General features: G+C 33.5%; 2 protein-coding genes across 2 annotated transcripts; both read right to left on the bottom strand.

The window, feature by feature from the left end:
• Positions 1-1194: 1194 nt before the first annotated feature.
• LOC111705073 (uncharacterized) lies at positions 1195-6708 on the bottom strand. Its single transcript, XM_023477506.1, has 10 exons — positions 6577-6708; positions 6441-6483; positions 6142-6238; positions 5128-5234; positions 4689-4870; positions 4415-4487; positions 3535-3593; positions 3187-3457; positions 1859-2049; positions 1195-1647 (listed from the first exon to the last, which is right to left on the bottom strand). The coding sequence occupies exons 3-10, from the start codon at positions 6155-6157 to the stop codon at positions 1278-1280; spliced, it is 1269 nt and encodes a 422-aa protein (XP_023333274.1). The 5' UTR covers positions 6158-6238; positions 6441-6483; positions 6577-6708; the 3' UTR covers positions 1195-1277.
• Positions 6709-6735: 27 nt separating this feature from the next.
• Positions 6736-14041, bottom strand: LOC111705052 (uncharacterized). Its single transcript, XM_023477479.1, has 5 exons — positions 13947-14041; positions 13023-13201; positions 11511-12648; positions 10194-10920; positions 6736-6934 (listed from the first exon to the last, which is right to left on the bottom strand). Exons 2-5 carry the CDS (start codon positions 13035-13037, stop codon positions 6736-6738), a joined length of 2079 nt encoding a protein of 692 aa, XP_023333247.1. The 5' UTR covers positions 13038-13201; positions 13947-14041.
• Positions 14042-17099: the final 3058 nt, after the last annotated feature.

The raw sequence follows: 17099 nt of genomic DNA on the forward strand, positions 1-17099 counted from the left end.
GAAGGAGGGTAGATTGAATGGGTGTAATTAAAGTGATGAATGCCATGGGTTTGGGGGAAACGGATTTAAACAGTTTAAACACTTTCATTTTCCTTCAGATGAATTAAAATCAAATTATAGTAAAATCCGTGGTTTTAGAAGTGTCATGGTCGGAAGGGTTGGGAAGGGGTTATAAAACTGTGCCATTAGTCTTTTCAACTATACCTTCCATTTTGTACAATAAATTTTTTTCTTTCAATGAAAAAAATTAATTCGAAAAGAAAATATAATTCAAACTTAACTAGATATATCTTCTCTATTTCTTGATCAAGAAAATGTTTAATTATTAAGGGTCGTGGAATCTACTTATAATTTATAAATTAACCCTTCTCCAACCATGTTTATAGACAAAGCATGGACCGGAAACTTAAATTAGAGTTGTCATTGTGCACAAAGAGATCCAGACAGCTCTGAAATGTATGCATCAATTTTCAAGACAGGACTTTGAAGTGTTGAAATTAGAGATGATCACAGTTTTTGTGAACGAAACAAAATTTTTGAAAACGAAATAAATTTTTGTATTAATAAATTAATGGTGTCGTTTAGAAAAAACGAAGGATGGGGGAACGATCGTTTAAAGTGATAAAATAAATCGATCTAACGAACTTGAAAAAACGATCTTCTTATACTGAACGAACGATTTTTTGGAACAAAGTTTTTAAAAAAATATTTTTTACTGATCAAACGATTTTTTCCGACAAATTTTTGATAAAACGATCGCTTGTTTACTGAAAAAACGATTTTACTGAACGATCGTTCATTAAGAGAATGAACGAAATTGATGAAAAATGACTGAACATTTTTTAGAACGAACAAAATTATTTATAACGATTGAAAAAAATAAACGAAATGGTTCGTTCACGGACGATGAACGATAGAAATGAAAAAACACCCCCTTTGGCCTTTGGTCCTACCATACTTACTCAGTTATACTTTTTTGTAGCCCACGACATATATATTTCAAAACTATAATGTCCTTGTTTTCAGTTTCCTTTTGTAAATGCTATTTGGCAAAATTTTATAGATTTTTCGAACGGAGCAATTGTACGAACGGAAAAAAATAATGATAAAAGCTAACTTAATACAAAAAATAATTGTGAAATTATATTATATTTTAACAGTGACTATAAGCATATATTATTTTTATATTATATCTATATTGATCGGTGAAGCATATATATTACTATTATATTTCTTCAAATCTTCAAGTCTACATGCAGACTTATGTCTATAGCTGTCTACAATTGTATAGTTTCATTTAAAAAACTGTAAACAGAACAGTTCCCAACAGATTGCATTAATCGGCCACACTGGGTCGCCAGGAGTGGACTACTAGCAAGTTGGTCAACTGAATTCCAAGTGGAACTAGCGCGCCGGTCATCTGGCTTCAATATGACACTAGCCCGCCGTTCAACTTGTTTAGATCCAGGACTGGTCCGGCGTTCAACACAGTGGGAGCTAGCGAGCTGATCAGACTGACTGAGAGTTTTCTTTGATTTATTCAAGGGACTGGTCACGACACGTGACCGACGACTAGCGCGCCGAGCAGTCTGCGCCAACTGACCGCTCAGAAGAACATCATTGAACACCGAGGGTGTACTGGCAAGACTAAAAAAGAAAGATTAACATTTTGAATGTTTTTATTTTTATCATAAATTCATAATCATTTTTTTAACAATCTTAATAAAATCTGTTTCTTCTAGCTGCATTTTTCAAAAATTAAATAAAGTTATTTTTAACTTTTTAATTGAGGGAAAGTTAGGCAAGGGCGAGGGGATTAGATAAACAAGGGAGGGGGGATTAGATTTATAAAAATTACCTAGTAAGTATTGACGCGGATTTATTTCGAATTCTCTGAAACTTGTGATCCTCGTTCTGAACCTGGTTTAGGAGAAACCGGAGAATATTCTCATCCGTCCTCATCCTCTCCTTCTCCGTTCTGCTCAGCTCCTCCAGGATGTTAATCAACTGCTCCACAAGGTTTACAGAGCTCAAGTTCTTCCGTCCTACCTATAGGAGATACAAATTCAGTTTAAGGAAAGTGGATACATAATTTAAAGGGAGTGTAGACATAATTTAAAGGGAGTGTAGACATAATTTTGTAAGCAGCCACAAATAATATGTTTAAGGTTGGACTCAATTTAAGGATGTTACTTAAAAACGATAAAATATTTTGACCGCTTTGTAACAATATTTAATTATCAATGTATACCAAATAGATTCTAGTCTAGTACAATAGATGGCAACGTAGATTTTGTACACTCTCAGTACAGTCGTATTCTGTCATCACAGAGCCCAAAACTTAAGACAGGGTATCGTTATTAAAACCAGTTCTAAAACCCGGGTTTTATGAACGGGGTTAGGGAGTTTTGTGAAAATAGATATTTTTGTTATGAAATATTATATAATTCAGTTTGTTTATAGTCTCCATTTTTTTCGAATCTCTTAAAACAAAATCTACACAAGTGTTAAGACCCCAAAAAGAAAACTCAGGAGTTTCGTTCAACGATACTCTTTTAAATTTCAGGCTCTGGTGTCAATTCAGTTTTTTGTGTCCGACAAAATCATCAATAATAGTGATAATTTTAGAATAAAGTGCTTTTCCTACAGTAAAATAAGTGCAATTTTATGTGTTCTGTAGATTCTGTTTTAAAAAATTTTTATTTAATCTTGGAAAATATGTCAATTAATGTGAGAAAATTTCGTTTTCCTTGTTATATTTGACACTTGTGACGTCGTGCATAATTGGTTAATTTCTCTGTTGCCACCTATTGTACTTAATAATCTATTTGATGTATACACTAGCTTCGCCTGAAGATTTAAACAACATATTAAACTTAGCTAAGAACATTCTTGTGGTTCCACCGAGTTCCCAAATAAAATATTTTTGCAACAACTCTGATTTTTTTTCAAAACATAGATATATAGTTCTATACAGTGAGAACCCTTTTTACAGATAGGCCCGCCTGGCGCGCTTGGGTATAAAAGGGTTCTCCTTATATAGAACTATTATATAGAACTATATATCAATGTTTAAAATATAAATCAGAGTCGTTGCAGTCGGTCAAGGGGTTCCTAAGTCAAGATCGGACTTACAAAGAAACAGAACAACCGATATTACTACTTTATTTATGTGTATATCAATACCTCAAATATTAAAGTTCGAATTCGATTCTCTTTAATCAGCAGTTTTGTGGATTCAGGTTCCAAGCAGCATAGATGGGAAAGAGCAGCATAGATTAGAAACAGCTGCTCCCCATCTAGCTCTAGAGGGGAGAGAGGACGGGACGGAGATCCTTGCTGCTCAGGGTGCTCACAACTACTGGTAGATTCTTCAAGAGGGTTTGAGTACTGCTGGAGTAGGTTTACAAGACCAGAAATGATTTGAGGAATCCAGGTTCGAAAACTGGGAGATAACCTACTCAAATATTAGGTTAGAGCTATTTCTTTTTATCAAAATAGGAAAATTAACAGTTTGATCAGCTTAATATTCACCTCTTATCTTGAAGTAGCCAGGGGGAGGTAATTTGTGCCAAAATCCCAGCACATTCAACCTGGATAATGATAATAATAATGATGATGATAATAATAATAATAATAATAATAATAATAATAATAATAATAATAATAATAATAATAATGAAAATAATATGATAATAATAATGATATTAATAACAATAACAATAATAATGACATGAATAGCAATAACAATATTAATAATAATAATAATAATTAGTATTATCATTATTATAATGAATAAAGCTTGTTCATGTTTAAAGGTAATTATCAGTATGAGAGCTGTAATTTGAGTTGTTAAAGGGATAATCTGCGGGTTAATTACAGAAGTTTAAAGAGACCGGCCGCAATTAAGGCTTCTACACGATCCGTTCAATTATGGCAAATTGAATATCGTGTTTCTTTTTCTTTTTTGGCTTGATCTCATTCATTTTGTATTAAACAAAGGTAAAGTTTGTTAGAAAACTTTACTTTTGTTTGTGTACAAGGTATAGAAGTTAGGAAACTTTACCTTTGTTTGTGTACAAGGTATAGAAGTTAGGAAACTTTACCTTTGTTTGTGTACAAGGTTTAGAAGTTAGGAAACTTTACCTTTGTTTGTGTACAAGGTATAGAAGTTATGAGACTTTACCTTTGTTTGTGTACAAGGTATAGAAGTTATGAGACTTTACCTTTGTTTGTGTACAAGGTATAGAAGTTAGGAAACTTTACTTTTGTTTGTGTACATGGTATAGAAGTTAGGAAACTATACCTTTGTTTGTGTACAAGGTATAGAAGTTAGGAAACTTTACTTTTGTTTGTGTACAAGGTATAGAAGTTAGGAAACTTTACTTTTGTTCGTGTACAAGGTTTATTTTACCTTTGTTTGTGTACAAGGTATAGAAGTGAGGAAACCGCAAACTACTTCAACTCCCCCGCAATCCTCTAAATCTCTGCAAAAACAGATTTTCTTCAAAACTTTTTTCATTAAATCTGGAAACTATAGACCCACATAAAATTCATAGTTTAATAAGTATATAAATCGTGCAACCTTAAACCACATCTTTTGTGTGGGAAAATAGTTGCTGATGAACAAGGGCGCGGTTTTATAAATATTCATGCAAAAAAGCGCCCCCCCATTNCTATGCCCTCACCTTATCATCTCCTGTGTAGAGCAAACTGAGCTAAGTGCTCTAAGAGCAAGAATCCGTAAATGTTTGCTCTGTGATGAGACGGCTAGAGCAACCAGGGATCGAACAGTATCTAGACGGGAGAGTATCAAGGATATCTCAGAGTAATCTAATCCTCCAAACCCAACCAGCAACCTCAAACAAGACTAGAAACAAACAAAAACTTTACTTATAAGATTTATTCAGCAATTTTTACATTTTCTATATCCTTCTCCCCTCTCCCTTCTCCTTCTCCCTTCTCTGCTCTCCCTTCTCCCCTTTTTCTTCTCCCGTTCTCAACCTTTTCATGTCTTCTTCTTTTCACCTCTTCACGTTTCCCCCTATCATTTCCCCTACTCGTTTCCTTCTCTCCCATTTCCCCTTTATCCCTTTCCCTACTCCCTTTTAGTATCTCCATGTGCACCTGTATATTTGAATGAACAGCTGATAATCTGATGGTTCTCGCTACTGGTGCTAGTCTAGTCTCCAGGTAGAGGTCGGTTAGCTGAGCTAGACCCTCTCCGATATCCACTGTATACATGGAAAATTAACATTAATGGAACAAATGTTGACAAAAAAAATCACAGCCTTGGAACCTGGATTTATGCTCCAAGGTTTTATGTTTTGATATGATACAGGTAGGGTTGTTAATCGTTTTTGTAAACGATCGTTAAACGATCGTTAAACGATCGTTTTTTGTTTCGTTTTCAAAAACGATCGTTTCGTTTTCAGTTTTTAAAAACGACCCACTCATTTTAAACTTTTAGAAAACGAATAGCGATCGTTTTTGAAAACGATCGTTTTTATTAAAACGATTTGCGATCGTTTTTTATACGATTGTTTTTTAAAAAACGATCGTTTTTGAAAAAACGATCGTTTTTGAAATTTTTTTTTATTGACAATTATGTTAACGATCGTTAACGAAGGTCCGTCGTTAACGATCGTTAACGAAGTTCCGTCGTTAACGATCGTTAACAAAACGACGAATTTCATAAAAACGATTGTTTTTAAAAACGAGCGTTTTGAAAAACGATCGTTTTAAAAACGACCATTTTTAAAAAAACGAACTTTTTAAAAAACGATCGTTTTTAAAAACGATCGTTTCGTTTTCGATTTTTCGTCGTCGTTATCATAACGAAACGATCGTTTTTCTGAAAAATGAAAACGTTAACATCCCTAGATACAGGGCTTCTCACGAAGGGCAATATTGCAAAAACTACTTGAGACTCTTTAAATAAAATGATTCCAAGATAGAATTAAGTCTTCTGCGTTGAATCAAGTCGTTCAATGGTTTTTTAAGGATTTGGAAAAAAAACGGAACAAGTTTACAGCTGCAAGGAACCAAAAATATAAGGAAACAGACAGCATATCTTCCGTATAGTCAGGAAACGGGATGTGAAATTCAGTGAAAATATAAAAGAATAAAATACAAGCTTACCTAATATCTCTCTCATTTTTCCAATATTTTGTGTACAGGATCTTGCGTACTCTGCTTCTGTTAGAAGCTCATCAGCTCGATGTCCAAGATATTCAACCTAAAGTTGGAAAGTTTTAAAGAAAAAAATGGCAGATTAAAAATTCAATATGGCGACGCACAAGTATTAAAGATATTTTTTAAAGGAGGTGTGAGGAGTGCTTTTAAAATAAATCAAACAACATTTATCAAAAGTTTTAGAAAAAATGTCTCGTTCAAAAATTTTAAGAAATTCCGGAATGTGTTGTCTTAAAGATAGTTACCTTATCTAACAGAGTATTCCAGGAACCAACATCGGAACTTGACCTTCAAAAACAAATAATGATTAATTTTTTTCAAGATTAAACTTTTTTTATTAAATTTCAGAAAAATTTGTATTCTATTATTTCTAAATCTGACCTAAACCCAGGTAAATCCTTCAGATGAACAGCAGTGGGTGCAGGAGCAGCTTTTACTAAAGAGAGCAGTTCAATTGTCCAGGAGAGCAGCTCACGCAGCTTTCTGTTAATCTGGACTAGGTTCAGAGCAGCAAAATCCCTAAAGAAAATGCAATTAAAATTAAAGAAGTTTAAGTTTCCTATGAGTTGCAATGATCTTCTCCACCCTGTTCTCTAGGTATCCTCCTTCAGCACTAAAACCCTCCTCCTGGTACCCCTCTGTACAGAGAACGGGTTTACTATGCAGATATGTCATACACTCCGGTTCCATCGATCTTATTAAGGTTTCCAACCATACATCAACAGCTCCGGAGATAGGTCTAAAAAAAGAGACATATTAATAATATAAACTATAATAAAAATGTGCACAAGTTTCCAAAAACTTTGTATATTGTGGTCAGAGTATATGAATAGTAGTAAAGCTACTCAGTACATAAAGTGTTGTACAGCAGGCCAGTACACTAATAGTGGTACAGCGGTCCGGTGCAAGAAGAATGGTATGTTAGTAAGTTGCAATAAGTTCGGTTTTAATGAGTTTTTGACCTTTTAAAGGTTCCACACAAAACAATGAGAAGTTTCATAAATTTTATAATTGTTTATTCAAATGTTGCTTTTCTTACACTATCACCCCAAGATCAAAATATCTGAGGGAAAATTAACCAAAATATCTGGGGGAAAATAAACCAAAATATCTGGGGGAAAATAAACCAAAATATCTGGGGGAAAATTAACCAAAATATCTGGGGGAAAATTAACCAAAATATCTGGGGGAAAATGAACCAAAATATCTTGGGGGAAAATTACCCAAAATATCTGGGGGAAAATTAACCAAAATATCTGGGGGAAAAATTAACTAAAATATCTGGGGGAAAAATTAACCAAAATATCTGGAGGGAAAATTAACCAAAATATCCGGAGAAAAATTAGCCAAAATATCTGGGGGAAAATTAACCAAAATATCTGGGGGGAAAATTAACCAAAATATCTGTGGGGAAAAATTAACCAAAATATCTGTGGGGAAAATTAACCAAAATATCTGGGGGAAAATTAACCAAAATATCTGTGGGAAAAATTAACATAAATATCCGGGGGAAAAATTAACCAAAATATCTGTGGGGAAAATTAACCCAAATATCTGTGGGAAAAATTAACATAAATATCTGGGGGAAAAATTAACCAAAATATCTGTGGGGCAAATTAACCAAAATATCTGGGGGAAAAATTAACCAAAATATCTGGGGGAAAATTAACCAAGATATCTGGGGGAAAAATTAACCAAAACGCATCAAAAACGATCACGGGGGTTTGTTCTTTCTTTTTTCTCATAGGATAAAAATAGTGCAAAGTTTTTAAAAAGCTAAGTTTAACAGAATTACAGTTTTGAAATGTTGGAAGTTAATAGCCCCAGGTACAACCACCCGGTAAATAAAGTATTGTGCAAAAAGCCAGTAAATGAATTGTAGTACAGTGGGCTGTTGTACATAAAGAATGATAAAATAGGCCGATACACGAAGATTTGTACAACAGGCCGGTACATGAAGAGTGACAAAACAGACCGTTACACGCACTAGTCAAATGTAGGTTTTAAGGTAAATCAATTGTACAAAAAAACCAAAAGATGGGAGTTATTTTATGACCAACTGGTAAGGGATTCATGAAGAGAACGAATTATTTGGTGTACAGCCTCCAAATATATTTTGAATTTAAATTTATTAAGTTTTCTGTTCTTTACAGTTATTTTCTCTGAAAAAGTTACCTTAAATTTGAACAAATCCGGGAAATGTTGGGGGAAAATCTACGAAATAATTCTGTACACAGTGTGCAGTACACATCTTTGTAAAGTAATTTATAATGCCTTATCAAATAAAATCGCACATATTGTGCAGAATACTTATTTGCGCTACATTTGGAATAAAGAACCAGAAATGCGGAGATCTGAATGGACCTGGGGAGGCGGAGAAGTTGGTTGCCATGATACGAATGTATTCTAATCCTGACATATGATGAAAAGATGTTGAATCTCCCAGCTGGAATTTGCCCAACAGCATTAGTGTTTCACATATGTGGAATGAGAAAAATAGATCCAGTGGATGCATTAGTAAGGGTCGGTATCGATGGAGGTGCAGTGGATCTCTGAAACTTATTATGAATATTTTTGTACCTGAAACTACAGAGAGCCAGAAAGTAAAGGATACTGCAGTTAAAAAAGTTATATACATGGCTGCTGTAAAAGATATTCCGGAATCCCATCACAAAATGAGTAAACTTAAAACTCATCTACACGATTTGAAATTTCATATAGCCTCAGATCTAAAGCTGCTCAACATTATTCTAGGAATCAGCGCACATGGAGGGAAACACAGTTGTCTCTATTTTAATGGCACAGATACAAAAATATAAAACAATTTGATAATGTAATCCAACCATGTCTACTTAAAGAACCGCAAGAAAAACTAGTCTTAGATGTGATTCCGCCACCAGAGCTTCATTTACTTATGAAAATTGTTACTGTTTGCTCTTTTCTTCTCTGTAATGGAGCTCTTGTATCAGAATGGTTTAAGAAAAATGGTATTAGTTTCCATGGCTTCAATGCTGGTGGCCTGGATGGTCGTAATAGTAACAAGGTCCTGAAGAAACTTAGTGACCTAAATATATTTGTTACAGAAAATTGTCCAGAATATTTGCCAGTTGTTGGTTTTTTTCTTCAAATTTGAACAATTAGTTTTTGCCTGTTTTGGCATGAACCTAGTGGACGGGTACCAGCTTACCATAGAGGAATTTTCTAATGAATTAAACTATGTGACTATGTATGTGGAAAATAATCTCAACTCTAATATGCGCTTTGGCTGGAAAGGTCATATACTTCTTCATCACATTCAGCCTTTTCTAGACCACACCAGACTTCTTTGGGAGTTTCTTCAGAACAATGTAGTGAGGCTGCTCACTGTAACTTAAAACTTATCAGCGGTATGCCTCTAACGAAGATCATGAAGATCATGGAATCAAGTTTCAAAAAAGTATTATCTAGTTTTTCAAGCATGAGAATTTAATTGTAAACAGTTGAAAATAAATATAGCCATTTTGTATTATATTAGTGTTTATATGGTAATGCAAGGGCAAAACTAAAATGCTAAATTTTTTTTTAGGCTGTACACCAAATAATTCGTTCTCTTCATGAATCTCTTACAAATTGGTCATAGAATAACTCCCATCTTTTGGTTTTTTTGTACAATTAAATTTACCTTAAAAGCCTACATTTGACTAGTGCACGAAGAGTTGTACAGTTCAAATTCAGATGAATGAGTGAAAGTACATAATGTAATAATGAATTCTTGAATTTTATAAGTTTTCAAAATTTTATAAATAATTAATATCCTCACTTCTCTTTCTATTCAAACATTAAATTATAAAAAACGTGGAATTTTTTATTCATATTGCATGACTTGAGTTAAAGTAAAATAAATTATTTATATCATTTAACTTTTATTTTTACATAAAGTGGATTTTAAAAAGATGATTTTTTGGTTTTAAGTAGTTATTTTCTTTTAGTTTTAGAAATAAGAAGTTGTAGACTTTTACCTGGTGTGGGGTCTTCTTGGAGAACAAGGTTCAAGGTTGAGAGTAAACGTCTCTTCTCCTAGTTCAACCAGAGCACTATGGTGTAGCTCTGGCAGGACCGGAGGAAGCATTGGACTTAGATCCTGGAGAAATCGGTTTAGGGCGAAAGAAGGACGTTTCTCCGGTTTATTTCTCCGGGTACAAGTAGGAGCCTCACGGAAGCTCTGTGAAAAACCACGATGTTGCTCTGGGTTGTATGTTGAGCACGTTTCAAGAGGAAGAGTTCGGGACCTACAAATTTTCTCCGGATTCTTAACACAGGAGAGAATGGGAACTGCAAAATTTCTTGTCTTTATCGTCCGTCTTGGCCGGCAAGAAGGAGAAAGACGATTTTCCAGGGGTTGGACTGAACAGGTGAGACTCTGATAAAGTTTGTTTCTTCTCTCAAATTTGTGTTGAACAAAGCTAACTGGAGTTCCCTTAGGTTCGTTTTGGGTTGAGTATGGTTTGATTTCAAGGTTTGGTTTGGTTTCAAGGTTTGGTTGGTTTAAAGCTTGTTCGAGGGTGAATTTTCTCAAGGATAGTCTGCCTCCTTTAACTCTGCTCACTGGAGTACTTTCCAGGACACCCCTTACGCTAGATCTTACTGGAGTGCTTTCAAAAGGACTCCTCAGACTAGATGACACTGGAGTACTTTGGAATAAACCCTGCTCTCCTGGCCGTGTACTATTGTGGACTCCTCCTATTCCTGGAGAATAAAGATAATTAACTAAATTATTCAAAGTCTATTGTTCCAGGGATCTTTACGCTTGAAGAATCTTTAAAAAGATTTGAAGATGAAAGATTTTAATATTCTTTTATTAAAAAATTAGGATTTTAACAAAACATGCATTGGTGGTTTTTTAATATTCATTTAATCATTCACGCAGTCATTCATCCAAACACTCATCCTAGTATTTATTCATTTACTCATTAATTTACTCACTTGAGTCACTCACTCTCTCACTCAATCACCCTTTCATCTTTTTACTCACTCATTATTTCACTCACTCACATACTCGATCAATTACTCACTCACTCACTCACTCACTCTCTCACTCATTCACACTTAAACTCACTCTCTCACTCTCTCTCTCACTCACTCTCTCACTCTCACTGTCTCACTCACTCTCTCTCTCTCACTCAACCTTTAACTTACTCATTAATTCACTCACTCACATACTCGATCATTACTCCCTCACACGTTAACTCACTCAATCACACACTCAATTAATACATTCTTTCATACACTCATTCATTTACTTACACTTTTACTTACTCACTTAATAACGTACTGACCTATACTGTAAGGACTAGGTGAGAGTAAGTATTGTCTTGAACCCAAAATAGGAGTAAACATATTATCCAGGTCTCTTTCCTCCTTCTCCTCCTTCTCTACCTTCTCCTTCTCCACCTCCTCCTTCTCATTGCTGAAGCTCCTTCTCTCCCTTCTATCCTGGTTTGAACTCTCAGCAGTATCTGAAAACCCAGAATCCTGACTTTTCATACTCCGTCCAGTCGGAGAGAGTCGAGTTTTCTCCGAGATATCTTCGTCCTGGAGAGATATATGAGAAAACCTTCTCGAGGTTTCGTGAATAGAGGTTCGACTAGATTTTCTTTGAGAAAAAATGGATTGATTGGAATCATTTTGTCGTCTTATTTCCTCCATTTCTAAAAGTGACAGTGCACCGTGTAAATCCTCATCACTTTCGAACTTAGGTTCGAGTTGAAGTAACGGGGTTCGATCCAATGCTCCTCCAAGTTCGATGCTGAGTCGTTTATTTTTGAATTTTTTTCTCTCATTTGATCCTGAAAAGCTGACCGGATCTGAATGTTCCGTCAACAAACATACATTATCATCTCGTCGTTCCTTTAAACTTAAACTTTTTCTAAGCTTTGAACCTCTCCGGGTAGGAAAGGGACTACTGCTGTACTTAGTAAACGACACGGATAAGTCCTCCCTAGTTTCAGTCGCTTTTTTACTGAATATTTCCGAATAAAATCGACAAAGAGACTTTACAAAACTCTTTTCTGATTTTGGCTCATTTTTAACTATTTGGAGAGTTCTTGGCTCACTTCTGGCTCTCTGGGGCATGGGTAAAGATTCAGGAGTGCTCAAATGGCAATCTGGAGTATTTGAAGAAGTTAAACCTGGAGTAGTAGGCCATCTTCTTAACCTGGGAGTGGTAGGAGTCTCAGTTAAACAGGAATATCGGTGAAAATGTTGGTTTGACTCCATTCTTTCTTCACCGAAGCTTTGTGAGAAACTAACTCGTTTTTGTTTTTTACCTACTCCAGGTTCCTCAAAGCTAACATATCCTCGACGGAAAATCTCAACCCTGTTCTCTAACTTTGGGCGGAGGAAATTTTCCCGTTCTCGGTGTAGGTTCAGTAAATTCTCCGTTTTCTCCAGGTCTAGCCCAGAGTAGTCCTGAAACTAGATTAAACTTCACTTAAACAAATAATCAAGAAACGTTCACGCGCGCATATTAGGCTCATAATTGAATAGAAATGAAGATCCTACAGTGCGCACATTCCAAAAGAAGGCAGATGGAAACTTTTGTTACGGCTTGATCGGTGAATAGATTTGAAAGCGCGCATTACTTCCGACTCATCACTCTGTGCACCTGGCCTCTACTAAGTGAGAAAGCATATATACAATTTAAATCTCGCGCCTTTAAACCATTGGAGCGCGCAGGGGTCACGAGCCGGTACTAAAGCAGAGAAGGCGTGACGGTACAACTAGATTTGATAATTTGTCGGACAATTTCTAATATCTGTATGGGCCCAATATTAATAAACACACTTTACCTCAAATCGCCTCATATTGGCGTCTGCGTAGGACAGATGAAAAAGACAATGAGAGCTTATAAAGTAGAGCAGTTGCTGTTGCTGACACGCTTGGATTATATCTCTTCTTTGATTTCCTCTTCTTAGCCTCAATCTTTATATTCGCTCCATGGAATGGATTCCGATAAATTGTTTGAGCTCTGCAAAATAAAATTGTTAATAAAAATGAATTTTTTTGATCTGGAATAAAGTTTACAAGTATGTTTATATTTTACATTGTACATTATATAGCGGGTTACCATTACCAAAACATTATGTTCTTTAACTTAGTAACTAAATTCTGCTATTTTTAATTATATCAATTTAATTTGATTAGAAAATCATTTCTTAAAATGGTTAGTCGAGTACGTTTTTAAAGTAGGTTATGTATAAAAGAAGTCGTCAATCTTTAATTCTTCTAGTTTTTTTTGGTTACATGATCTATTTCAAATAATTGTTTTTCGTTACAAATAATTTTTTTATTTATAAAATGCAAAACTTTTGAATTAAAAAGTTTCATGTTTATTTCGCATTAGAACTCATTATACTCGTTACCATTAGAATGATTCATGCAATACAAGTTAATTCAGACCTTCACTTTTGTTAATATAAAAACAACGATCTTCCTTTTAATTATCAAAATAAATGAAAATAGGAAATTCTATATTATACTAAAGAAAGGGTGAATGTCAACGGTGAAAATTGTGCAATCAGTTTTTGCAAGGGTACTGTTAAAAATCGGGCATTGCCATCTTTGCATGGAGGATTATATGAAATTACGCTTACAGTCCCTTTAAATTTTCACACACACAAAAAATGAATAAGTTCAATTGTTATATGTAAACAAAGTTAGTTAAAAATCTAAATTATTTTCTAAAAAGATTTTAAAATTTTTTAATTTCCAACCTGTGTAAGTTGTTTTCCATGTCTCTCTCTATCCATCTATCTGAATCTAGTGCTGCCACCAATTTATCTAGAATGGTTTGGACTGAATTCAATTCAATTAAACATTTCACATTTTATAAAAATAAAATATATTAAAGGGACCGATAACGTAATTTCAAGTGACCCTCTATTTATACATTGGCATGTACGATTCACAACGTGGTGAACCCTTTATCTGAGTAACAACGAGGATGATATTGCCGTTTTTAATTTCGTAAGAATAAAATTCTGACATTTTCCTTAATTTGTTCTGCATCATAAATCCGAAAGCCATTTTTCTAGATTAAACAGAATTGAAAATAATCAACTTTCAGTCAGAGAAAAAAGAATAACTCTGATGCATCCTTGATCCGAATAAAATTTGAAGAGTACCGAATAAAATCGAACATGCCAAAGCTTTACTTAAAGCTTTACTTGAAATGACGTCTACAGATCCTCTCAGGCAATATTGTAAAGGTGTAAAAATCTACCTTCAAAAAAACGTTGAAAAATGTTTGACCAAAATGCCAGGATTTGTTTCTTTTTTCATAAAGAATAGCTTTTATTTTTAGAATTTTGAAAATACTCTTCATAAGCGTTCATATTACAATTTACAATCAAAATCGTGACGTAAACAGGGAATTACTTTCCATCTACAGACATAGTTAACTTTGCTTGTCTGAGTGTCTGTTTGTTTGTTTGTTTGTATCCAATAACCGAAATAAAGGCTGAACCGATCGGGTCCAAATAATTTGTATCCACTCACATCATAATAGGAGCTTTAAAAGACTGGTAGAAATTAAAATATTTGGACCGGGGAAAAAGTTTGAAAACGATAAAAAAATTGAGACTTTTACGTTCAAATCTAAAATTTTTAAAAGGAAAAGATCGGCGCTAAGTGTAGGGAAGTGTAAGGAAGTGTAGGGAAGTGTAAGGAAGAATAGGGAAGGGTAGGTATTTTTTGAACATTTACTTTGCAACTTATATCATATATTTTCCTGTCTAATGAAAACTTAAAAAATTTAAAATAATATTGAAATTAATAGCTTGGTAAAATAGAACAGGTTAAAGTCACGTCTTTACAGTACACAAATACAAACATATCATATTTGAAATATCTGTATCATATGTAGGAGGAATCTGATATAAGTTGCCATCGATTACTATTTTCATTTTTATTTCCATCCAAATCCTTTTATTTCCATCCAAATCCATTTTTGTTTCCATCCAAATCCTTTTATTTCCATCCAAATCCATTTTTGTTTCCATCCAAATCCAAGTTATAAAAGATAAACGCTGATATGCTTAATATTGCACGAAAATTAAACTTAAAGTGGAAATATGTTATTACTCACAGGATTAACTTTATCAACAAAACTATAGTACGCAATTATTAGCGTAAAACTATAGTACGCAATTATTAGCGTAAAACTATAGTACGCAATTATTAGCGTAAAGTCAAAGGAAATACTTTTTCTCCTCAATAATATGAGATGTTTATAATATTTCAAAATTTGGTATTATTACAGTATGCAACTTTTTAACGATTTATCAACAAGATTAAAAAATCAATTTAATTAATTTTGCCTTTTATAGTAAAACTATTGAACAATGTAAAAAAAAACTAAAAGAGCGCAAAATTCAAATTTAATCAATTTAAATCAAATCAAATCAAATCAAATATAATCAAATCAAATCAATTCAAATCAAATCAATTCAAATCAAATCAAATCTAATCAAACTAAACAAATCAATTCAAATCCAATCAATTCAAATCCAATCAATTCAAATAAAATCAATTCAAATCAAATCAATTCAAATCAAATCAATTCAAATCAAATTAATTCAAATCAATTCAAATCAAATAAATTCAAATCCAATCAATTCAAATCAAATAAATTCAAATCAAATCAATTCAAATCAAATCAATTCAAATAAAATCAAATAAAATCAAATAAAATCAAATAAAATTAAATCATATCAGATCAAATAAAATCAAATAAAATCAATTAAAATCAATTAAAATGAAATGAAATGAGATGAAATGAAACAAAATGAAATGAAATGAAATCAAATCAAATCAAATCAAATCAGACCAGAGCCCGAGACTTGAAAGCATCAGACCTGGCGTTCAAAATTCTAGAATAATTCAATTAAAAATATTGTAAATTATGTACGCCAAAAAATAAACTTATAATTATTAACATCTAAAATTATTATGGAGACCCTAGACTATTTAGAATGGACCAAAAAACAATACCAATTTCTAATCCTTATAATAGATTAAAATCATCAAAATCCACATAAAATGTTTAAATGGAAAGGCAAAATATCTGTTAATGATAATCTATAATATTTTATGAAAACAATGTTTAGCAAGGTTGGGAACCCATCTTTTCCTAGTTTTCCCTAAAAAAGTCAACTTACTCAACATAACACTTGTACACCAAAGCTCTAATGTAGAATACTCAGGGGTTCCTTCACCTGTAGAATACTCAGGGGTTCCTTCACTGTAGAATACTCAGGGGTTCCTTCAACATCTTTTAGACCATTTTTTCTAGCCGTTTGGCCAGCTATATAAATATATACTAGGCTTTTAGGTATTTCAATTTTGAATTATAGCTCTATCTGTGAATTTTTTCGTAGATTTTCAGAAGTTTAGAAAAAAAACTACATTTTTTGAGGCTTATTTTTGAAATCCATTAACAGATAAGCTTAAAGTATATAATAAATACAGACATGAGCAAAGAGCTTTTTTATACAGATTTTATCAGCGAGCATATATACCAAAAAGCGATAAATTTCGGCACATCCGACACGCCACAAATATTACACCAATCGGATTAGCTGTTATTGAATCCAAAAAAAGACAACACACAATTTGTTATACATCGGAGTCTTGGCGCTCGGACCCAAATTCGTCTATCTAAAATATCAGTTAAAGATAAAAAGCGGAAAAGAGGTGCGAAGCGTTCTAAATTTCTATAATTGCAAAAAGATATCTGTTAAATGAAAAGGTTCTCTGTATGCCTGAAGGTCACCTGAAGTCCTGTGGACCCCAGTAGACAGATGTTAAAAACCAACAATATTCGACAAACTTTTCGACAAAACCAATGATTAATCGTTTTTAATATT

This window comes from Eurytemora carolleeae, unplaced genomic scaffold, assembly GCF_000591075.1.
Source record: "Eurytemora carolleeae unplaced genomic scaffold, Eaff_2.0 scaffold18, whole genome shotgun sequence".
Classification (NCBI taxonomy): Eukaryota; Metazoa; Arthropoda; class Copepoda; order Calanoida; family Temoridae; genus Eurytemora; species Eurytemora carolleeae.

Coding starts and splice junctions, on each gene's coding strand:
- LOC111705073 (XM_023477506.1), bottom strand. Junction 3,594..4,414: donor TACCTTGTACACAAACAAAG/GTAAAATAAACC, acceptor ATCATTATCCAG/GTTGAATGTGCTGGGATTTT. Junction 1,648..1,858: donor TCCGCGTCAATACTTACTAG/GTAATTTTTATA, acceptor TTTCTTTTTTAG/TCTTGCCAGTACACCCTCGG.
- LOC111705052 (XM_023477479.1), bottom strand. Junction 10,921..11,510: donor ACCTAGTCCTTACAGTATAG/GTCAGTACGTTA, acceptor TTTATTCTCCAG/GAATAGGAGGAGTCCACAAT. Junction 6,935..10,193: donor CCAAGAAGACCCCACACCAG/GTAAAAGTCTAC, acceptor CTCTTTTTTTAG/ACCTATCTCCGGAGCTGTTG.